This window comes from Thamnophis elegans, chromosome 1 (genome assembly GCF_009769535.1).
Source record: "Thamnophis elegans isolate rThaEle1 chromosome 1, rThaEle1.pri, whole genome shotgun sequence".
NCBI classification, from domain to species: Eukaryota; Metazoa; Chordata; class Lepidosauria; order Squamata; family Colubridae; genus Thamnophis; species Thamnophis elegans.
In genome coordinates this window covers 21,109,529-21,134,797 of record NC_045541.1, presented here as the reverse complement: position 1 = coordinate 21,134,797, position 25,269 = coordinate 21,109,529, and the positions used below count along the sequence as shown (strand labels likewise).

General features: G+C 37.3%; 1 protein-coding gene across 1 annotated transcript in view; it reads right to left on the bottom strand.

Moving 5' to 3' along the window:
• LOC116508921 (coiled-coil domain-containing protein 141-like) overlaps positions 1-25,269 on the bottom strand; it is a 129,174-nt gene that overhangs the window by 39,227 nt on the left and 64,678 nt on the right. Inside the window, exons 6-9 of the mRNA XM_032217797.1 lie at positions 22,951-23,070; positions 15,200-15,394; positions 6,105-6,277; positions 2,646-2,787 (exon numbers count right to left, since the gene is read on the bottom strand). Of these exons, the coding sequence (XP_032073688.1) occupies positions 2,646-2,787; positions 6,105-6,277; positions 15,200-15,394; positions 22,951-23,070 (630 nt within the window). The remainder of the gene's footprint in view (positions 1-2,645; positions 2,788-6,104; positions 6,278-15,199; positions 15,395-22,950; positions 23,071-25,269) is intronic.

The following is a 25,269-nucleotide window of genomic DNA, read 5'->3' as shown; positions in this document are numbered from 1 at the left end:
ATACATCAACTCCATCAACTAATCAAGATGTAACAACACAGCCAATCAACCCGCTTACAGCAACAAAGCTAGCACTCCACACACCCCCACCAATATTTACAGAAAGACGGCAGCTCCGATCACGCTTTGCTCGCACAAGCACAAAGTGTATTGAGTGTGAGCAAGTAAATTGCATATTCCTCTTCCAATTGATAGAATGCAATTAACTGTAAACTGGTTTGCAAAGCAGTCTCCAGATTACAAATTCCATAGAATAATGTGAGCATGATTGTGGCAAAATTGCATCCAGTTGCATTTGTGGCATATTGGCAATTGGCAGGGAATCCTGAATGAGCTGTTGTAAGACTGAAACTGGTAATCTAATCTATAAATATGGATCAATTTGGTCACAACTATATTGTATTTTTTATTATTTTTATACATATTTCACATTTTCGAACTACCCATTCCCCTCAAAGATGGGGATGTATGGAAGACTGTGATATATAGTATAAGAAGAACTAACAAATGGAATAACAGGAAGTAAAGTAGTTATGATGAACATCTGTAGCACTAAGGAAAATGAATAAGGATGTATCATATTAAAATGAAAATGTTTTGATCTTGTGGAGTGGTATTGACGAATGCATGCAGAAAAGAAATGTTACATATGAATGAAACAGATTCAAGTAAAGGTCAGAAAGTATTAATTTCTGTCATCTAGATTGTTGTGAATGCACATGAATGTATGAACATTAGTGATAGTTGGATAGTATGCTCTAGTGAATAGTGATAATTGAAATATCCTTTATGAGTTATTTCGGGAAAAATACTATAATATTTCAAATTAATGCAGTCAACAACAAAAAAATCTACTAGATGACATGAATTGATAAGACAAGAGAGCAAAGAAAAGGTGAGTGGAACATTTAGAAAACCAAGGATAAATGAGAATGGTACGGTTTGACAGGTGTGTGCCTATCAGTACCCATTTTAAATACATAGTCTAGATATGTAGATAAATCTGCTTGCACAAATACATGGCAAATGAATTAATATAAATCTGAAAGCATGATTGAACATTTATGATGAAAGATAAAGAGAATGTGAACTGAGGACAAAAGTAAGTGATCAGCATGAACGAAGTACAAGAAGGGTAGGTCATGTAGAATGAATGAGGATACAGTTGCAAAACAAACAATGTGAAGGTCAAGGGGAAATGGAAAAAAGCTAGAAAATCATGACTGGATGGAATTTACAAGTTACTGGAAATGAGTGATGGGCGTAAAGAACCAAAGGCAAGGTAGCAACAGTATTCGGATATTGCATAAAGTGTAAGGAAGGGTAGAAAATATGGAAATATATAAATAACTGCATTAGCATAGTCTAATTTGACTTATGTCTCTTTTTCTTAAACCAGGCCATTTTTAAAAACTTAATCGTTCTTAATCCTTTTCTATTGCTTATTTCAAGTGCTAACAAGTGCTAGAGTTGATTTGAGCATCACATTTTATTTTGTGAGGTTCATTAAAGAAAACTTCAAGGCAAGGCCATTAATTTTCCCAAGGGGAGACATGAGAAACTGGATTGTTGTGGACGGCTGAACCAATGTTACCTGATTTGATGTCCTCAAACTCTGTCACCTCAACTCCTCAGGTTGTTCCAGCCAAGAGACTAGCAGTGCACAGGTACAAAAAGGCGTTTCTCTCCTTGCCCTCTCATGGTTGCCAATTGACCGAAGGAGCACATGGTGACTGTGCAGAGCTGCACCTCACTCGGCTTCCTCTCCTGCACCCTGTGGCACATTTATTTACATTTGATTTCTAATTTCCAATTGACCTCACATGGGCCACACCGGGACAGCCAAAGATCCAGATGTGGCCCGGGGGGCATAAAATACCCAGATCTGCTTAGTTCCAGACTGTGTGGTCTTAGTGCTATCAATTAACTAAAACGCCTGCCTACTATATGCTCTGGGAGTAGTTTTTAAGCCATTCTATTTGAGATCATTGGTCAAGAAAATCAAAATACAATGTCTTTGTCCTCTGTTGGTGATGGCTTGCAGCCAGTGACAGAGCTCATTCTGATATGTTTAACTTAAGACTGTTTTTAATGACTCTACTAATATCAGGTTCTTTGGTGCTTAAAGTATCATTGACAAATTTTAATTCTCTGACAAAAGCAGTATTATGCCAGTCATGAATAGAGATGATGGAGAGTAGCTTTCTTATCATCCTACCAGGTATGGGGGAAAAAATAAAACCATTGCATGTTGAGGGAGGGAAAAGCTTTCCTCATTTAACCCTGTCCAATTCTCTTCCCTCCCTTTTGAAGTACAGCTGCTCCTTTTGAGATTTGCCAATACTGAAAAGAAGAATCAGCCCTGAAGAGGTGAGGAAGGGAAAATTTGACTTGTCCAACCTCGGGAAATGAAATCATGCAAATTTATTCTTTTTTACTGGTAATTCAAGGCAGTGAACATATCCAACCCACTTTCCTATACTGCTGTAAACCTTTCCATTGCGTGTATGCTTGTGAGAAAAAGAATTAAAATTACGTATGTGTAGGTTTATTGAGAACTTGGAATAAGTTTATAAACATCTTTGAATACATCATTTTAGTAATTTGTAATATATTATTGCTATACATATATCATGGAGATATACCTTCTTTAAGTAATCTTCTAAGGAAGTGGCTAGATGTTCCTTGTTTGAGGTAGATTCTCCACGATCAGGAAACTGTTTGATCAACTGATCTACTTTTTTCTCAATGTAGTCCATTCTTTCCTGAATCCCAATCATCCAAGAACTGGAAAAGTAATAAAATCATGGTTAATGCTGGCTGGTAAGTAAAAGTGTTATGCTATCTATGGTATGTATTCTAATGCTTTATATCAGTGGTTCCCAAACTTGGCAACTTTAAGACTTGTGGACTTCAACTCCCAGAATTCTCCAGCTAGCTCTTCTGGCTGGAGAACTCTGGGAGTTGAAGTCCACAAGTCTTAAAGTTGCCAAGTTTGGGAACCACTGCTTTATATCATAATTATTTGCTCTATAGTTGCTCTATTTTCAAAAAGCCCAGTAATAATGAAATCAAGAGAGCTTAAGATATACCGTTTTATTCCAGTTCTTATTTCCCATCTTTACCACAGGTGGACCTCAAGTTATATCTCTAATGGACCCCAGAATTCATCAGACCTGATTTTTCAGCAATTTTTTGGGCAGTGGTTCTTGTGCAAACATAACCTAAATATGGTGGTCATGAAGTAAATCCGTTTTACCCAAAGGGCATTTTTTAAAACAATGGAAATCTGAATTAAATACCAGAAACTGGCAAAACAAAAAAAATCAAAAATTGTTGTCACGTGACCCCGGGATGTTGCAAATGGCTGTAGCAGAGGTGGTATTCAGCCAGTTCTGACAGGTTCTGGAGAAACAGTAATGGAAATTGTGAGTAGTTTGGAAACCTGGAAAATAGGCTGGCCCCACCCTCGCTGCCTCCCAGCCGATCTTCTTTTGTTGCCCTGAACAGGAGAACGGAGCTAGAAAGCAGGTTGTGGGGGGGGAGGAATGGGGATTTTGCAGTATCCTTCCCCTGCCACGCCCACCAAGCCATGCCATATCCACCAAGCCACCCCCACAGAACCAGTAGTAAAAGAATGTGAATCCCACCATTGGGCTGTAGAGTTCAGCTTGTTGCCAAGTGCCCAAAATGGTGACATGTAATCAGGTGGGTACAGTCATGTAACTTTAAAATCAGGTTGTTTTGAGGGCTCCATTATAACTTTGAACAGTCCCTATTGACCACTTATAACTCAAGGACTACCTACATACATTAGCATTGCCTAACACTCTGAGAACATTAAGTATCGTATTTTAATATAGTACACCATTTAGATGCTTTTATCAAAATTAGATTCTAAGTTAAAATGCAATTTTAAAAAAATACATAACTGCTTCTATTCCAGATCCAAATTTTAGCTGTAAAGAGTTTACTTTTCTTTTCTTTTTTTACACACAATTCACAATGAATATTCTCCCTGTGAGTTTTAAGACTAGCACATATTCTAAAAAGGTTGTTTTAAACAAAAATTAGTACACAGTCATGTGGCAAAGAACCAACAAACCCGCTAAATGTTTGAGCTCCAGGGTGCTGATTTATAATAACGCAAAGACGGGAGATAGTTCTCTTCAAACTGCTTATCACATACAATTAGGATAAGAAAATTGCGCTTAAGGAACAAATTGTTGCCTTCAGTTAATTTATAACAGAAATTTTCTCTGGCAAAGCATTGTGAAATTAAATAGCAACACAAACCCCATTAAAATATTAATAGTGACCATGAAAATCATTTGAGTGCCTAAAAAGAATTGCATTCTCAGTTGGAATTTTATTAGCTCTGAAAGCCCCCGTTCAATGTCTTCCCCCCCCCCTGCAGCCCCCTCAATGATGATTGGTGGAAATATTCTGGTAATGGGCAGAATTTTCTTTCCTTAATACAGAACAGAATAACCATAAGTACCTTAACTAAATGTCATTGAAAACCAGCTGTTCCTTTATTTCCATTGTACCGATGTAGGACTTAATAGAACTTTTATTTAAAACAATCCTATTTTCTATCAGGACAATTTCCATTTACTATAATGATACTGGGAGATGAACAAGATCAAAGTTTTCCTTCTTTGTCCACTGGAGTTCTCTTTCTTCTAAGCTTATGTGGGCAAGCAGAAATGGGCTTGCAGGTTAGCCATAGATGTCCACATATAGATGTCACTGCTTTTGCTTATATCATGTTTGCTTGTTTGTTTGTTTATTCTTATTTATAGCAGCATCCATGTTATATAACAATTTACAGCCATTTATGCTGGCTCACATATTGCTTGTCATAACAATGTTTATAACACAGAAATGAAGGTACTACTTCTACTGATCATAACAAGGCTTGGAGTCATCACCATTACTTGCCCTGGCTTGAGAAAATCTAGAAAAGAAATCAGCTGGATGGCCTTTGAGAGACGCCCAACAAAAGTCTGTAGAATCACTTGGAATCCTAGTATCATAAATGGATTTTTTTGGTAAGGGTGGGGGGGCTGCACCAAGGGAGGCTCATTCAATTCCATTGTATACATGTGGTGGTTCGACAATAAAGGTTTGATTTGATTTGATTTGGATGAGGGCAATTACATACTAGAAAAAAGTAAAGAGTCTAGAGCAGTGATGGAGAACATTTTTTGCCTTGGGTGCTGAAAGTGTGCGTACCGACACCCATAATACAATGCCCCCCCCGCAGACCCTATCATGCATGTGTGACCCTCCCCTGCACCCATCTACCCCCTGCACATGCGCGCAAGACCCCTGTTTTGGTACTAGCAATAGCAATAGCAATAGCAGTTAGACTTATATACCGCTTCATAGGGCTTTCAGCCCTCTCTAAGTGGTTTACAGAGTCAGCATATCGCCCCCACAGTCTGGGTCCTCATTTCACCCACCTCGGAAGGATGGAAGGCTGAGTCAACCTTGAGCCGGTGAGATTAGAACCGCTGAACTGCAGATAAGAGTCAGCTGAAGTGGCCTGCAGTACTGCACCCTAACCACTGCACCACCTCGGCTCCCTGAAGCCTCCTGGGACCAAAAACAGGGTGCAGGGGGCGCATCTCCACACCCCTGTGCATGCATATGCGAGAAACCCCCACCCCATGCATACACATGCATCTCTCAGCAGAGACTAAAAAATCAGCTGGCCGGTGGAACGCGTGGGCGCATGCATAAAGGAGCTAATCTGGGCGACAGCTCGCGTGCCTGAAAAGATGGCTCCATATGTGACACGTGTGCTATAGGTTTGCCATCATGGGTCTAGAGGCAACTCTAGGCACTCTGAATGAAGTGAGAAGCCCCAACCTAAGCAAGAAGACTACACCCAAATTGAACACAATAGGGAACTGTTTCCATAAAAATGACCCTATTTATGAACTTAGAAGCCCAGATTTGAATTTCTGTATTTTAAGATTTCATTTCAACACTACCGGTATTTAACCATTGGAAGAAACATAATTTCCCAATAGGGATTCTCACACCTATACATTTAATAATGTATGTGCAGCTCTCCAGTTACATATTATACTTACCTGTGAGCATCTTGTTTGCTAAGTAAAGCTTGTCCCTTCTGAAGAGCATTGTCTGATCCATTTTTAATTTCTTTTTGTAGTTCCTCATGTTTTATTGCCGAAATGGGCAAGCTGAAAACTTTAGATTCAAAAAGCTTAAGGGAAGCCTCTACATTTTCAAGTATATCATATGCCTGTCAAATTAAAAAAAACAGTTTGAAAAGGTTACAAGAAGCATGGTGATTGCCAACTACCATGATTAAGACAATTGTTTGAAAAACTTTCAAACAATTGTTTAGAAAGTTTTGAAAGACCATTTTTCCTCTCTATGACATTATAGAAAGAGTATATAGTGCATGCTTATTTGGTCGCATCCTTATTTGGTTAACATCGGAGAATGGAATGGAATGGAATGGAATAGAACAGAACAGAACAGAACAGAACAGAACAGAACAGAATAGAATAGAATAGAATAGAATAGAGAGTGGTCATAATAAGTATAAGTATAATCTTTATTGTCATTGTACTTAAATACAATGAAATCAGTGCCTACTGATGCCCTATGCTGTTGTGGAACCTAACCCTAACCCCCACCCACCAGAGAATGAAATATTTTGGGGAATATTAAAAGAAGCAGAATATTATATTTCCCGAAAGGAGAAATGGAGAAAAATCTTAACAAAGACAGAAAGCAGCCCCAGTTTTCCTGTCATAGGAAAACAGCCTCAAGGAGAAGAAACTGGTCATTTGGAATGGAGATTTTGTATCCATTCAGAAAGACTGGGCCAATCTATTCATAAACAAAATGCCTTCAGACACAAGTTCCCACAGAAGGCTGGAGCTCATGGGATTAAGAATTTACATTCCCCCATCCAAATTCTAAGGACAGGACATGATCTTTAGGACATAATAGGATTTATCCACCACTATTAGAATAGCACAGGGATGCAGTGGCTCAGTGGCTAAGACACTGAGCTTGTTGATCAGAAAGGTTGGCATTTTGGCAGTTCGAATCCCTAGCGTCACGTAACGGAGTGAGCTCCCGTTACTTATCCCAGCTTCTGCCAACCTAGCAGTTCAAAAGTATGTAAAAATGCAAGCAAAAAAAAAAAAAAGGGACCACTTTGGTGGGAAGGTAACAGCATTCTGTACGCCATCAGCATTTAGTTATGCCAGCCAAATGACCATGGAAACGTCTTCAGACAGTGCTGGCACTTCGGCTTTGAAACAGAGATGAACACCCTAGAGTCGGGAATGACTAGCACATATGTGTGAGGGGAACCTTTACCTTTATTAGAATAGCTCACTACATTGCACAACCCCCTGGAGCATCTCAATCAACAAACCCCAGAACCCTATAAAAATCCATCTACTCACTCAGCTATTTTGTCAGTCACCCCAGAAACATGCTGCTGTCAGCATGTTCCAGACGTTTCTGGAAATAGACAGAGACCTTCTTTCCTTGTAGCCAGACTCCATTTTATTTCCAGTGACCTTCTCCCAGCTTGGAACCAGACTGGATTTTTCTTCCTACAGTGTGTTGATTCCAAACTTCATAACTACTTGAACGAAAACAATCCATACTATTGGATTTGCTCCAATACTTTTCCTACTCAAAACTAAAACACCCATCACACATTGCCAGGTGATCAAGAGATGGATAGATGTTAAGAATTCTTTATTATTGCCAATCTGAATATTTTCTGTTCCATATTATACCGATAAGAGATATACTGGAATTTTTGGAAATGCTATGATCTTGAAGTAGAAACAGTAGATCTGTCATATGAACAGAAGCTCACTGCTGAGATCAAAATTTTCTAGGTCAATTATGAAAATAATATACTTATAGCTAGTTTTAAGATCTTTTTAGCAATTGTCAATTTTTCTATCACTATTTCAGAGTAATGGAGAATAATCACCTAATTAAGGGATGCTCAGAATTAAATTCAGAATATCTGGAAATTCTAGCACTAGCCTCCCTCAATAAGAGGTAATATTTTCAGTCTTACTCAAAATAACCTCTTCTTTGAATGAAGTGGAAGAGACAATTATAATGAATAAATTTTCATTCCTATTGTTAATTGAATGCATTGGTTGTTAACATAAAGGAACAAAAACTGAATTGGATAATTTAAATTAGTTATCTCAGAGCATTGTAAAGAAAAAGACCTGAAGATTAATTAATTTTCCAAAATCACAGCAGGAATTATTCATTATCTGTATCTGCTAATGTAATTCAAAACAAAACAAAACATGAACTCTTTCTCATAATTAAGCTACTCAAATTCTAGCCATACAATGAGATTGCTTTGATAATCAATGTTTTTTAACATGTGGCAAAATAATAAAGTGTGTATGTATATCTGTGTGTGTGTGTGTGTGTGTGTGTGTGTATAAAGACTCTATGTGTGTGTCAGATGTGGGTTGCTGCCGGTTCAACTTGGATCACCCAAACCGTAGTAAAAAAATTGGCAACTCACCTCATGTCTGTCTGTATGTATATATGTATGTATTTGTATATCTATATGTATGTATGTATGTGTGTGTGTGTGTATGAATGTATGTATGTATGTATGTATGTATGTATATTTGTGCTGACAAATAAATAAATATATATGTATGTTATATTTGTGCTGATAAATAAATAAATAATATATATATATATGTGTGTGTGTGTGTGTGTGTGTGTGTGTGTGTGTGTTTTATTTGTGCTGATAAATAAATAAAGGGAGACTAGTATAGATCTATTTCAAGCTATTTAGCTCTCATCAGCTAGCCATACCCTTACTGGGATTTGAACCTGGGCTATATTACATACTAGGCAGACTTCTTAGCCATTAGGCCATAGGCTCTTATCCGTTATCAGCGAAGCCAGGGTGAAAGGTATCTATTAGATTTTTACAACCCCTGGTAAGCCCCAATTATGGGAGGAAGCCAACTGCCTCCATCATCTGTCAATTGGCTCGTCACAAGAGTCCATCACGACAGAAACCCAATATTTTTATTGTTACCTTTGTTATATTTGTGGGTTTTTTAATTTGTGCTGATAAATAAATAAAGGGAGACTAGTATAGATCTATTTCAAATCCCAGTAAGGGTATGGCTAGCTGATGAGAGCTAAATAGCTTGAAATAGATCTATACTAGTCTCCCTTTATTTATTTATCAGCACAAATAAAAAAAACACAAATATAACAAAGGCAACAGTAAAAATATTAGGTTTCTGTCGTGATGGACTCTTGTGACGAGCCAATTGACAGATGATGGAGGCAGTTGGCTTCCTCCCATAATTGGGGCTTACCAGGGGTTGTAAAAATCTAATAGATACCTTTCACCCTGGCTTCGCTGATAACGGATAAGAGCCTGTGGCCTAATGGCTAAGAAGTCTGCCTAGTATGTAATATAGCCCAGGTTCAAATCCCAGTAAGGGTATGGCTAGCTGATGAAAGCTAAATAGCTTGAAATAGATCTATACTAGTCTCCCTTTATTTATTTATCAGCACAAATAAAAAAAACACAAATATAACAAAGGCAACAGTAAAAATATTGGGTTTCTGTCGTGATGGACTCTTGTGACGAGCCAATTGACAGATGATGGAGGCAGTTGACTTCCTCCCATAATTGGGGCTTACCAGGGGTTGTAAAAATCTAATAATCTAATCTGTATGTATGTATGTATGTATGTATGTATGTATGTATGTATGTATATATATACACATATATATATATATATATATACACACACACACATACATACATACATACATACATATGCACGCACGTACGCACGCAGGAATAGGAAGGACTTAAGAGAGAAGTATGGAAGAAGACCAAATGTGGGAGAGTTATCTCTAAGATTCTTATGTAATGGAGTTTGTGATGTCTGTAAGCCAGAGTTCCTCAACCTTTCCAGCTTTGTGGACCAGCGGGAGGGGGAAGAGAAGGGAAGGTTTTTGCATGCGCAGCAGGCAAGTGAATGACCCCTGGTAGTGGGTCGTGGCCCAGGGATTGGGGAACCCCTGCTGTAAATGATTTTAATGTTCATCTGCGGAGACATTCATTTAAATGGTTAACACCTCACCATCTAGTTCTCCACATACTTCAGCCACATAAAACTGCCTAGAGTACATGAGAATTAAGGTAGATAAATTGCATGGACACAATAAATAAAAAAAGCATTTTGCCACCTTACAACAACATCTCCTTTGGGTATTGTAAACTTATAATTAAGTTATTCAAAACATTTTTGGAAAAAATGTGCCTCATTATTTTTGCCTTTTCATTATTTGTTTATGATCAAATTCTTTGCTGGAAAAGTATGTTTATTGGGCCGTTGATTTATTTATGCTAGAATCTGAGGCACTCTTGTTAAAAAAACTCCATGTTGCTTTGCTCAAAAGATTTTGATATACAGTATTACACAATCCAAGAAATGGCTTCAATCAACCATTTAAACATGTTGTTTCTGAATTTTCTATACATACAATAGTCCTCTTAGACTGTTGTAACCGAATCTAAAGTGCCAAATTACTTAGTTCATGAGATAATCCAAGATGTTCTAGAAAACAGATCCTGCATGACAGATTTTAATAGCCAAATATCGATTCAGACATGGAGTGCTTTATCAAGAATTGTACTGCTTAAATGCAAAGTCAACCTTAAAATGATAATCAGCCACTATTTCCTACCATCTCCTCCTTGGACAAACTCAGCACAGATATTGTTGACTCCATAGAACAAGCAACGTCATTATTACTCTTTGATTATGAACCACAGTGGTGCAGTGGTTAGAGTGCAGTATTGCAGGCTACTTCTGTTGACTGGCGGCTGCCTGCAATTTGGCAGTTCAAATCTCACCAGGTTCAAGGTTGACTCAGCCTTCCATCCTTCTGAGATGGGTAAAATGAGGATCCAAATTGTTGGAGGAAATATGCTGACTCTGTAAACCGCTTACAGAGGGCTGTAAAGCACTATAAAGCGGTATATAAGTCTAAGTGCTATTGCTATTCTTACCCTGAGGCAGCTTTGTTTGACACTTATTTCAGCTGTTGCCATTCTCTGTGCACCACAGTATATTTTTGCTCATTTTGTATCTCCTTATGAAGCAGTTATGGATCATGAACAAGATTTGGGGTCGCCTGACTTTAACATTTGTCCTATGTGACATTAAGCATATCTGTGCTTCCAAAGAGCAAGAGAAATTTCAGGTCACAAAGTGTGAAGGGAGGGGGAACTGGAAAAAGGAATTTGCTAAGGTTTTAACTGCATATCATCCTACCCCACAAGGGCTTCAAGGCAGACACCTGTTAAATTGCTTCTTTCTCGGCACATTTATACCAACCATCTTGGTCTGTCTCAAGTGAAAGTGGATGATTCAGCTGTTGCAGGACATCATCAAAAATAGTGGGTCCAAAAGAAACATTAAGCTGATGCCACATGTTTAGTTAAATGATGGTTTGAAAGTAAGGACTTGGTACTCATTGCTAACAATTTGGCTGGTGATAAACATGAGCCAATATATAAAAAGCATATGTGACCTTATTATCTTCTGCGGCATTTCTGAGTCTTTATTTGAATTATGGTAGCGTTGTAATTAAAATGTCAAGCATCTTAGAAAGGTTCCATCTCAGATGAACCTCAGCGATGTGGCAATCCTTTCTACTTCAGACTTCACAACTGCTGCATCTCACAATACAGAGACTCCTTCACCAGAGAATGCTGGAGCGGAGACAGCAGCTTAGTGGGAAAGCTGGAAGCTCTGAAGTGACCTTCACACAGGGGATGACAGCTAGACATGGCAGATTTATTAGAACACCTTCTAGAATTCATGAAGTAGTTTTGATTGAGCTATGTCTCCCTCCCTCCCTCCCTCCCTCCCTCTCTCTCTCTCTCTCTCTCTCTCTCTCTCTCTGTGTGTGTGAGAGAGAGAGAGATTTGTGAGTCAATTTTTTCTTTGATATTGAAATATTTTCAAACATTAGAAGAATGGTTTATCACTGTTTCTATTTACAAAGGGAACAATGTAATGACTTGTAGTAAACAGAAATTAGAAGGACTTGGGAGAAAAGCCTGAAAGAGTATGTGTTATGTATTGTATATAGTGTATAGTTGTCAGTTGACGTTCTCATTCTGGTCCTCTGTTGGAGCGGGAAAATTACCTCTCCTGATCGGTTGTTCGGCTGATCAGTTTCCTATAAAAGGAGCTGTGTCAGCCAGGGAGTTTCAGTTGCCTCACAGGCAGTATTGAATAAAGAGCTATTAGAAATCACTCTGGCCTTGCCCTCATTCATCGCCCAGAACTTAACAGTATGTGAGTGCTGTGACTAAAACTGTTATGTAATAAATAGTTTTAAATTACAACTTAGTCTAGAATCCCTAAGAACGAACATAGCACCTCCCATAGCTAAGCTATCCACTACTTTAAGCTTTCTTCTTTTCAGTTTAGGGTAACATAGTTAAACTTTGGACTTTGAAATGATATTTAACTACAACTTTCAACATACATCACTTATTGGGCATGTTAGCTGCGCCAGAGCTAGCGTCAGGACTTCCACTTCTGATTTAGGGAATATCTTATGTCATAAAACTAATATAGTCATTAAGATTTTCAAAAAGAATCCAGTTCCCATTGTCTTCTTTGTTTACAATGAACCAGCAGATGGAGCCTAGTGGAACTAAAATTCCCAAGCAAATCCCGATTATTACAAATTCTTACTGGTAAGTGGAAGATGAGACCCTTCCATCTGTTTGATCCTTTGGGCTTCTGGAAAGGGCATATTAAACATGAGCTGCTTTTGTGGCTTGACATCTTAATCATCAGTTAGCTCCATAATCCATCTGCATATTGCCATGCCTTTACTTCAACCACTCCTTCTAACATTGGAGCATCAAAATCTGGACTTACAGCACCAGCTATATGGCATCAGAAGTTCTTATAAGTGAAATCGTTTTTCTTTCTTGGAATTGTTCTTGAATCTATTCCATCTCTTTTTGTCCTTACCATCTGGAAAGTACAGCTGCCACAACCAAAAGAGGCTACCATAAATACCTCCTGTATATCCCTAATACATTGACATTTTTAAGGGATTAATTATAAACTTTTAGAGCACCAATCATAGCTGAGTAGCACAGAACAAACAAACAAAAACTAATTTGGGCTCTTCACCACATAATCTTTGAAAAGATCTAATGGTTTTGGAACATTTTATAATTCTAATGAGGCTCTCAGAACATGTTTTTTTAAATATAAAAAACAATTTTAAGGAATAGCTAACTACCTATTCTGATGTTAAAAATATAAATTATCCACAATAAAGTAATGAGAGAGTACTTCCCTCTATTTTTTTCACATTTTATATATTTATATATACGTTTTATATATTTTACAAGAAAATATAAAGAAAAATAGCATTGAGTAACTCTCTCTCTGAAATGGAAGCAGAATATAAACATTAAAAATAACTACAGCATTAACATTGAGATTCACATAGAACAGGGCTGTCAAACTCCCGGCCCACAGGCTAGGTGCGTCCCACGCTGGCCACACCCACACTTGGTTTAGCAAAGGGGGGGAAGTCCTGATACATCACGTGACGCCACCATGATGACGTGCGTTTGACACTCCTGACATTTAAAATCAAATCTTGTAGACACAGCTATATAACTCTGTTGAAAAAAAGCCTTCTTACTTATATAGTTCCCTACTACATTTCAATTTCTAGATTATTTTGGTGAAGTTAAAAAACTACATAATTTATCAAAGTGGAGAAAACACTCTAAAAGTACAGCTTTAGATGTAAACATTTAATCTTGAAATTCACCAGAAATAATTTTCTACCCTTTTGAAATTTTAGGCCACTGACAAACTTTCTCTTTTTAGAGCCTTGTGTAGGAGGTGCATGCCTAAAATAAGAGTTTTGAGTGGTATGGTTTTTCTTGAGCCCCAGAAATGGACCAGCAACGTTTTTTTTCATTTTGTCAAAATTATTTTAGGTAGATAAGAAGACATTTTATTTCTACCAGGAGTCCAGGATCCTTACTATAAAACATCTAAACTAGAGCTCTATCAGTAGCTCACCATTCTGCCTACCCTACATGTTCTGTTTCCATGAATGCACTTCCATGCTTGCTTACATAAAATCTTGCATGGTATACCTTCCATTTCACACAGACCCAACACATCTAACCATGTTTGTGTAGAAATAATAAGAGTTTGGAATTACCTATCATTAATTGTTTTCATCTGACTTACCACTATTTTTTGTGAGGCACATCATGTTTTACAAAGCTCTCTGGGGTCATCATTCATGGCTTCTTCCAAGTGGTTTGGAAGATGGCAACTTCAATTATCAACTAATTACCAACCAAGTCCAATGCCCCTCTCCTGGTTTTCCCAATATGATTGACAGCAAAGCAAAAGTATTCCTTGCTTTGTCTCTCTCTGCATAGCTCTATCATTTAAAGTTGACCATACTTGTGTAGTTCCACCCCATCACCTTTACTGAGCTGAATAATGTTGGTTGTACAGTGATGGAACTCCACTTACCTAGTAAGCTATTTCACTGTACTGGTGGTCTAGAGAGCTTTAGGATAGTCTGGTTTTTCCTAGGTGATAACTCTATCAGACCATCTCCTTGGATAAACCCACCTTCTGCACGCCCAGCTGAGAATCCACTTTCAGTTTTCTTAGTAATCCCCAGGGGGAAATGTACACAAACAGAAATTTAAAAATGGGAATTGGAATCAGGTGCTACTGTTATTTTTTTGCAGTCTCTGAGAAAGCAGGAGAAAGCACTCATCAGGAGAAAGTGCACTGACTGATTCAAGATATTTTGGGTATTCCAGAGGTTGATTTCAAACTGTTTTTAAAGGAATTGTGTGTATAAACCATAGCAATGTGGAAGGGCTCTATAACCTCCTTAATAAAATTGAGGAGGACACCAAAAGAAACATTGCTGTCAGAAAGTGAGATAAAATCTTCAGGTTGGTTTGCAGATGCTGCCCTCCCCACTTCATCTGTTTATCAATAGAGCTACAAATCTAAGGGAGAAGTAAGCCTTTTTTTTGTTTGGCTTTACAGTGGGTTTCTGTCAGGAATTTTAAGTTTTGACTAACCTTCCTTGCTGCATTGAAGAAGTCATTGGCTTCTTGCAACAATGCTTTCCGTTCTTCAAAACAGCGATTTACTTCTTGTTCCAGTAAGTTCATTTTTTTATTCGAAAGCTTTAGATGCTCTTTTTCTGCATACTCCTCTGAAAGCAGAATTCTGAGTGCTTCTGATTTTAATCCTTGCATAGCAGAATTCCATTCCTGGGAAGAGAAGTGTGACTCAGTTAATTATCTGCCAATGATGATTTAGATTCAAGTTACTTGATTCACAGCAAAGTAATCATAGATAAGAATAATATCCGCACATCCCATCCGTCAAAAGATAACATAAATAGTCGCAAGAAAATACACAGAAATCACTTGAAAAGAATAAAACTGAAATATTTAAGGTGATAATAATCTAACAACAATAAATATTCCTTCCATATGTAATGGTTGTCAGGGAAAGGGGTAGTTTGATATCTCAGGGCAATGAATTTCAAAACTGAGAAGTCTTTATTCACTCTGGAAAAATCTCTCTGCCAATGCTAAATTATTTATTAACAATCTACTTTATATTGCTGTCTTTGCACTATTTGTAAAAGCAAATCAGCTTGCCCCCTCCTCCACTCCCCCCTTAGTAATACATGTATTACTTCTGCATAGAAGTTGTTATTTCTGATTTCCCCTTGTGTCCCGCCGCGATGCTTCAGTGTGACAGGCGTGTGTGTGTGTTCCTGGGAAGGATGAGGAGTGAAGATGAAACAAGTATATTGAATATTTTACATTAGAGATGTCAACATTAAAGATTCCTTAGAAGATATTCCATACTTATAATTGGAAGATGTATAAGATAGCACTGAATTCATTACCAGGAACCAATGGAATGTTCATAATAGTGTAATAAGCAAAGCTGGCCAAAAGATTGGAAGAGATCAATCTACATTCCAATCCCCAAAAAGGGAGACTAAACAGAGTGTGCAAACTACTGTGTAATATCTTTAACTTCACATGCTAGAAAAAAATAGAGAAGACCCTTAGGTGAGTAGCAGACAAAAGACAAGGACTACCTGAACAAAGGCAGATGGATTCAAGTACAGCATTGATGGGTTGAAAGATTTGAAGAACCAAAGAAGGGACAAATTGTCATAGAGAAAATTTACATATTTGATTGTTAAGAGTCAATGCCTACTTGATGATACATAATCAATAATAAATTACATTTCATCTGCATACTTAAAAAATGAGAATGCTATTTGTTTCTCTGAGAAATTCAAAAGTCATTGAATTTTAGAATACTACAATGCTTTAAATGATCTGTACTTAAGGTCAATAAGAAAATGTAATGTTATATTTGGTTTCTCAAAGCTACCATATTTAGTGGAGAAGACACTATAACTACATATCTGAAATGAATTACTGTATCAGTTGTGCTACTGGCTTATAGCACAGGTATACAATCAGCATTCCTGAAACACTTGCATGTTGTCTTCAGGTCCTTGCTAAGAAGACTACTGAATTGTAATTCTTAAGGTGACAAAAGAGAGAAATAATTGAGCATATACTTAATTTGTATGCACTGATCTGATTTACATTCAGTCGTGTTTTTTGCTCTGACCCCTCCCCCTTTTTTTGGCTTGGTATATTTTTTGAGTGTGGTTTTTTGTATGCCAAAGATTAAGATGACTTTTGATTTCAAAACAGGCATTTATCTCTTGCTTTTGTTAATATATTGCTTGGGAACAGGCAAACATTTACACATGATGTGGTCAGTGTTGGGTTCCTACTGGTTCGGATCAGTTCAGCCAAACTGGTAGTGGTTTGTCAGCCTTGGTCACTGGAACTGGCAGCAACCCGAACTGGTTCTCTGGGTGGCCCCATAGACACCACCATCTTGTTTTTTAGTTCTGCGCATGCACATAAAAATTTTAATTGTACTGTGCATGCACGCACAGCGCACATCAAGCACATGCCCAAAGCACGCACACGAGTGAACCAGTAGTAATGCCTGCCGGAACCCACCTCTGGATGTGATATATGAAGTACTTCCCATAGTCTGGCCTTGTTTTATAGAATAGAGTACATAAGTAAACTACATAATGCTGTAAATAAGTAAAAGAAATAATGCTGAAAGTTTCAGCAATTATTCTCCACAGGAATGGGACATATGTTAGGCATTTAATGCCCTATGCCTTTATAATAATTATATCATCATCATCATCATCATCATCATCATCATCATCATCATCATCTAGTAATGCTTCTTTTCTATCATCTCTTTTGCTGATTATATAACAGTAGGACTGAAATAAAAAGAAATTAATAGAAGTCCTTGAAAACAACTCATGTAAAGGTCCTGATTTAAGAATAGTTTGGGATTCAAGTAAAGTTTTCATTAGAGATCGTTTTATCCAACAATACTGAACTTAAAAAGAAGATTCAAGAGAAAAATTCACGCTATTTTGGATGAGATAAAAAGAAAAGAGGAAGAATTAAAGAAATTGCCAGAAAAGATAAGCATTTCACATCAAATCAAACTTTTACAGCAACAGCTGTCTATGTGAACAATAAGAGAACTAGAAATAAAGGTGAACTATTCTAAACAAAAGAATTTTAAATCTGCCAACAAACCAGGGAAATGGTTAGCATATCAATTAAGAAGAGACGGGAAAAAGAAAATGATTCTGAAACTTTAAGGTGGAAATACTATATAAATAGACAATGTGGCTATACAAAGGTTTTTGTGTATTTCTCTAACTTGTATAAAGGACATGATATTTTCTTGGAAAAAAATAGACAATCCTTAAAAAAATTTTTTACCAAGGCTGACAGAGAATGAAAGCTAGATTATGAATGAATTTAATAACAACTAGAGAAACATCTGAGGCTATAAAAAGCAACGAGGAAAAGTACCAGGACTAGTTTAAGTATAATTTATTTATTTAGATTTCTATTAAGGTGTGCTTTTGTGTACGTGTACACACATACACACAAAATTTTTATCCTAGTGGATGAATATGCAAAAAAAGCTTTAAAAATGGTTGAAACACATACATTAATTCAGAAATTTTTAAATCAGAAAAATTTCTTCAGGGGTTGACTGATAAAAAGCTGGAAAACTCATGGATGTTTGCTTTGTACTGGCTTAACAGGAGCAAAAATCCCCTTAGTAAAATCTGAAGATCTACTGAGTTATCAGCAAATTAACCCTTTTTTTTCCTTTTCTGATATTTACTTCCTAGCTTGTTTTGTATGGATGAAAAAATGTATTGCACCAATATTTCTGACATGTGTGACTGATGGGCAAATGTTAAAGCAGAATATCCTTAAATGATGCCCACGAGTGCATTTTTAGTTCTATTACTTATGGTCTACGTATTCTTCAGCTTTTGTTCAATTTGAAATATGACTGATAGCAATTATTAGTTGCCAACCAAGATCTGTGAATATATATTACTCACTGTGAACAAGACCCTAATGTAATAGACCCATGATGGCCAACCTATGGCATGAGTGCCAAATGTGGCAAGCAGAGCCCTCTCTGTGGGCAAGCCTGCTGTTGCCAGCTGCTTTTCTGCTTTTCCAGCATGCGTGCTGGCCAGGTGGTCTTTGACCGTGCCAGAGCAGCAGAAATCCGAAGACCAGGTGGCAGGTGCGCATGTGTATGGCAGAAACCCAACTATCAGGTGGCCGGTGTGCATACTGGTCTTCGGGTTTCCAGTGCTTTGGTGCACACAAAAACTAACTGGCCAGCACACATGTGCACGCCATAAACCAAAAGACCAGGTGGCTGGCGAGCGCATATGCACCGGCCACCTGGTCTTCGGGTTTCTGGTGCTCTGCCGCGCGCATGCGTTCTGGCACTTGGTATCGAAAAGATTCGCCATCTCTCTAATAGACTCTCCTAATGGTGAATTAAATTATAGAAAACCCCATTTTGTAAACAAAATGTGGAGTCCAGTTCTTAAAGTACTATTCATGTGCTAATTAAAATTTTACTTGTGGAAAATGCTTGCTTAGAAAAGCTGAAATCACTAACTGAAAAGAGTTTTAAATAGAAATAACTTTTATAAATTGGTCTCAATAGTTAGTTCCTCAGTGCCAACTAGCAGATAAATTTCAATTAAAATTGGGTTTTCTTTAATAATACCAGCTCTCTGCTTTTTTTAATCTTCAGAATAGTTAAGAGTTTAACCTTTGGATCAGAATAATAATAATACTGGACAAAGATTGAAAGTTTAAGGGTAAAAATATAACCCACAACATCTACCAAGGGCAGAATATCTGTTTCATAAAAGCCTCACTCTTTAGAATCTCTTCAGATAGCATTCCATTCACTTACAAACCACATTTATTATTTAATAGTATGTGTCTTTTAACAAACAATAACACAGAATCACTGTACTTTTAAAATAAAAGCTGATTTGCTCCTATCAATTACATTAAGTCATTCTTTCCATTATAGAAATTTTGGAGTCACCCCTAATTTCTTAACCCCAATCTGAAATATGAATTAGTGAGTATTCATGTGTGCACTGAATACTGATTGGGACTAATAAGGCCTTTTTCACTGATTTGAAACCCACATGGCCAATATTATATTTTATATATTTATTTTTAAAATGTAACAAATGCCTTTCCACACAACCAAAAACCACAAAATACTCAAGGCAAACGTGACTGAGATACTAATGAAAATGACACATTAAGTCTACCAAATTATGGGAAAGTTTTATACAAATTGTGGGTGTGCCTATCATAATTTTCTACCTACCCTAAATCCAAAGAGCATACTAAACTATGAAGACAACAGTTTAAAAGCATTACTGCTAGTGCTTGTTCATTCTTATTCAGGTGTTAGGTAGCCATTACAGGCAGTTCTCAGTTGACAACAATTGGGATCAGAATTTCCATGGCTAAGCAAGGCAGTTGTTAAGTAAGTCATGCCCAATTTTATGTCCTTTTTTGCCATGGTAGTTATGTGAATCACTGTGGTCGTTCGGTGAATCACTGCAATTATTCAATGAATCACATGGTTATTAAGCAAATCCAACTTTACCTATTGGCTATTGACAGATGGCTGGGAAGGTCGCAAATGGTGATGGCATGATTCTGGAACTACGCAACTGTTGCAAATACATACCAATTGTCAAGTGCCCAAATTTTGATCACATGACTATGGAGATGCTGTGACAGTCCTAAGTGCAAGGACCAATTTTAAGTCATTTTTTTTTCAATCCCCTTGTAATGGCTGCTAAATGAATCATTTTAAGTTGACTGTTAAACCTCTTTAAACCTGTCCCCCTAGTTAAACCTTTTCCCCTAGATTAGTGATGTCAAACTCGTGGAATCATGTGGCCACGTGACATAGCATGACTTTTTTCCCCTTTGCTAAATCGGGTGGGCATGGCCAGTGTGTGACACATCCAGCCATGAGTTTAACACCCTTGTCCTAGATATTTATGTATACTATGTCCACCTCAATTACTCTCCCCAATGAAAAGTTGGTATCATTTTGAAGGAAGCCTACCCACCCCTGTGGCCATACATATTGTCTCCTTTGGAGTAAGACTAATTATAAGTCAGCCAACCCATACATCAGCTTCTGAAGATATTGCTTGTTTTAGAGGGCCATTGATGGAATCAGTACTCTGTTCTTAAATACAGGGATCATGTAATATGTGACTTGTCCTTCAGATAAATTCTTTCTTAGTCCCAAAGATACTTTTTCCTGGCCAACTGCTGAGAAAAAGTTCTCAACTGTAAGATGAGTTGTGGAATATATCTTACTTATAACAAAGAATTCATCGTCATTTGGTTTAGTCTAAAGTGGCAATAAATGCTATGTTTTGAAAGCTAAGAGGTATTTGTAGCAAGAAAATGAAGTTACATGTTTTCACCAAAACCAAATAAAAATCTTCTATTGCTGTCTTTTCAATTTCTTTGAATAATTCCAAAAACATTTAACCTTACATATAACCTTTCGTGATTCTCCACAGAACAGTTCACGCTATTTCACATTATGTCTTCAGAGAAAGTAACCTTTTAAATTACTGCTTTCGGTGTTCCATTCTCAACTCTTGATAGATCCAAGATTGAACTTGCAGTTTTTTTTTAAAAAAGGTAAGAAAAGGTAAGGCGAAAATAGAGAAGAAATGATGCTTTACTAAAAAAATAAAAACATTTGGACCAAGAAGTTGTTGGGCTTTCAAAAATCATGCACTTGTTAAAAATAAAAACAAATGTTCCTTTGAAAATCTAGTTGCAAAAAGGAGTTGTTAAGTAGAAACTAAATTGGAAAGATTAACTTTCTCCTTTTAATGGAAGGCAACTTGCTAGCTCTTCTATAGAAGATTTTACTAGAAGTACTAGGCAGATAGTTTTTAGTTGATTTTTTCCCCCCAGTGAAATTTAATAACATGCATTCTGCCATGAAATATGCATGTCATTCTGTTAATGATGGAGCAAATTGGGAAATATCTGTGCAACTCATTTTGTAAAATAAGTTAAAACGGAAGAACCAATTTTATCAACAGTAACCTCAAAAATTATACCTCCAAAGCTGGTTCATAACTAGATTAGAAAAAGAGCTGCAACAAACACAAGATGGAATATTGGCGTAAATCTTTAAACAAATAAATAAAAGGGTGATTGCTGAAAAAGAAGAAAGATCATGAAATTGCATCTTTCAGTGCTTTTGTTTCCATAGCCAACTTCAGCACCAGCTGGAAGACAGGTTAGCATAGATGGTACAGATGACCCTCTGCATCATCTATTTCCAATTTACAGGTTTCGCCTTAAGCAACAGCAAATGTAGGAGAGAAGAAAGAACCAGGTTGGGAATGCAATAGGCAACAGATTCAAGCTGTGCACTTTTTCACATCAGAGCCATGATCTCTCAGCTGTTTGTGAGAGACAGGCACAGTATCTGTATTTGGGCCACTAAGGGATGAATTATTGTTTTCTTTGATTTTTCATCAATTCGCCTACATAAAAATACATACATTAACATTGCAGGCATTTTATGAGTCCTTATGCACAGGTTACAGCAGAGGTGTCAAACTCCTGTCTTCACGGCATCGTCACATGACGTATCGTGACTTTTTTCTCCTTCGCTAAACCGGGCGTGGGCGTGGCCACTGCATGACGCATCCGGCCCGTGGGCCATGAGTTTGACAGCCCTGGATTGCAACATTAAACTACTAGAGTTTCTATTTAGCCATGGAATTTATTGGATGATTTACACTATTTGCTATTCGTTAACTTATACAGATAAAATGGTGGTGATGAGGGAAGAAAAATGCTTATGTTCCTTTAAGTTGGAGAACATGCATGTATATGTGTGTTGTGGGTGAGGTGACCTTTCAGTCTTTGGATTGCCTGAAATCCCCAACTGTTTTTTTATGAACCGATTTCACTGGTTTCTAAATATATATTTTTATGGAATGCTATTTTCATTGTTGACATTTACTTTACCTTCAAGCATGCTACACATTTTGCTAGAAAGAACAAAGCAATTTCAGACTGAGCTGAGAAGGATGCTTCCTTACAAGTGATAAGAAACGCTTCATCTTGAAATAGGAAAACAACAATAATTTTTTTAAAAGATAATGGTAATCAGATTATGTAACCTTAGATAAATATTTTTAAAAAATCAAAATCAATTAAGTTAAACTACAATCTTCAAAAAAAACAAAAAAAAAAACAAAAACGTCAATAGAATACTCCAAAAGGGATTGGAAAACTAGAATGTGACCACTTCAGATAAAGAGTCTTACTTTAACCTTATATTCCATTTCCTTGTGTTCCTGAAGCAATGCTTCATTTTCCTTTAAAGATGACCCCAAGTTTTGCTTATTAATGTAATCTTTTATGTTCTTCTTGTACCAAGAGGTTATCTGAAATCAGAAACAATCTTTTAAATGAATAATGTACACAAAGAGCTTGATGGAAGCTGGGTCAATAGGGATAGAATCTGCTCTGCTGACACAGGCTATTCTCTTGTGGGCTGGCAGATGTATGTTTTACTCACTGTGTTAAGCCAAAAGATCATTTCTTAGATTGTGTTATATTAAGTCAGACAACTGCGGCTTGTTCCATAACCCATGGTTATGTAAATCAGAAGTTAGCATGATGTGTAAATCCAGCCACACTTTTCTTTTCTGTGGCAAATATATTCTCAATCATTATGTAACAATTTCTAGAAGGGTTGATAATGAACACATCGTGTTAAGTTCCCATTTACAATAATTGTGCACCTGTAGTTTTACTACCTTGAGTCCCTGGAGAACAGCCATAATAGAACTCCGTGACCCGTCAAAACCACGCTCGACTAAACCGCGCCCAATTAAACCGCGTCGCTGATGTCATCAACAGGGCGACAACAGCCAGCGTGGAGAAAGAAGGGCGCTTTAAATAGCACTTTGAAAGCAAGCCGATTCAACTTAAGGTAAGGGTTAGGTTTAGGGTTAGCTTTAGGGTTTGCTTTAGGGTTAGGTTAAGGGTTAGGGTTAGCTTTAGGGTTAGATTAAGGGTTAGGGTTAGGTTTAGGGTTAGGTTAAGGGTTAGGATTAGGTTTAGAGTTAGGTTAAGGGTCAGGTTTAGGGTTAGGTTTAGGGTTAGGTTAAGGGTTAGGTTTAGGGTTAGGTTTAGGGTTAGGTTTAGGATTAGGTTTAGGGGGTTAGATTTAGGTTTAGGGGTTAATTTTAGGTTTAGGGTTTACAGCGTGCTTCTGTCTCCACACTGTTGTTGCCCTGTTGATGACATCAGCGACGCGGTTTAGTTGGGCGCGGTTTAGTCGAGCGCAGTTTTGTCGGTGAACCATAGAACTCGGCGTTACACTCTACCTAATGTAAAATCTGTGGTGGTCTATTATTTTTTAGCAATGGTATTTTTCAAATATTTTTTTAAAATTATAATTAAGATTATAAAATTAAGATTATAATAATAATCTTGGGTCTCACGATGGGTACTCTTTATCATATTCTTTCAATTGCTCAGAGAACGGCAAAGAGGTAGAATTCCAGTCATGTTCAGACATACTAAATGGAGATTGGGCGGGGTGGTATCAAGGAAGTCAGACTGATTAAACCAGTATTAGGACAACAGGAGGCAAGCTGTTCTATGCACATTGCAACATTGTGCTTATTCTCCGAAGGGTCAGAGGTTGCAGTGAATGTGATGCTTTGACTATCCTAACAGAAGAAAACACTGCTGTTTAGCAAAAAACTTTTCCATTAACTATCAAAACCGGTGTTATGCTATTAAACCATATGCACCAATATCATACTTCTAAGATTAAAATACTATTAAAATATTGCATTTAACATAATAAAGCAATAAGAAAAACTTGCATTAGAATATTAATCTATTCTTGATATTGCTTATTCATCCTTTGCCATTTTCAGATGTGTTGGACTACAATTCCCATTATCATTGCAACATGGACATTTGTAAGTGGATGACAGTAGTAGGAAGTAAGTCCTATTTAATTTGATTAGGCTTAATTTTGAGTAGATATATAAATACACATTTTTATTTTCATTTTGCTTCACTGCAATGTTTCCTTTAGATTCAGCCAGAGCCCCTTTTAGACAGTTTTATCTATGCATGATAGGAAGGAGCAGATTCACATTACATGATTACCCAAATTGCCAATGAAGATTAAGACAACATAAATTCTAGACATTATAATCAGAGCTGGGTTTCACATAATTTACCACCAATTTGCCATGCACCGAAAATGTGTGTGAGAGAGCAGCTTATATGTGTGCACTTTGCTTGCACGCATGGCTTGCTTAGAAAATATGACTAAATACAATACCATAGTGCCAGGGTGGTGGGCATCAACCAGCAGATCACCACTACCGGTTCACCCAAAACTGTCCAAACCGGCTGAATACCATCACTGATTATAATGTTTGGTGCAAAAATTTGCTGCCCCACAATTCCACTTCCAGAAATTGACTGTACTCAATTGTACTGGAGACCACAAGGAACAACATAGTATCTCATGCACATTACACAGCTCAGTTCAAAGGCAAATTGACCCATCAACCACACCAGCCTCTTCTCTACACTGCACGTCCTTCCCCAGC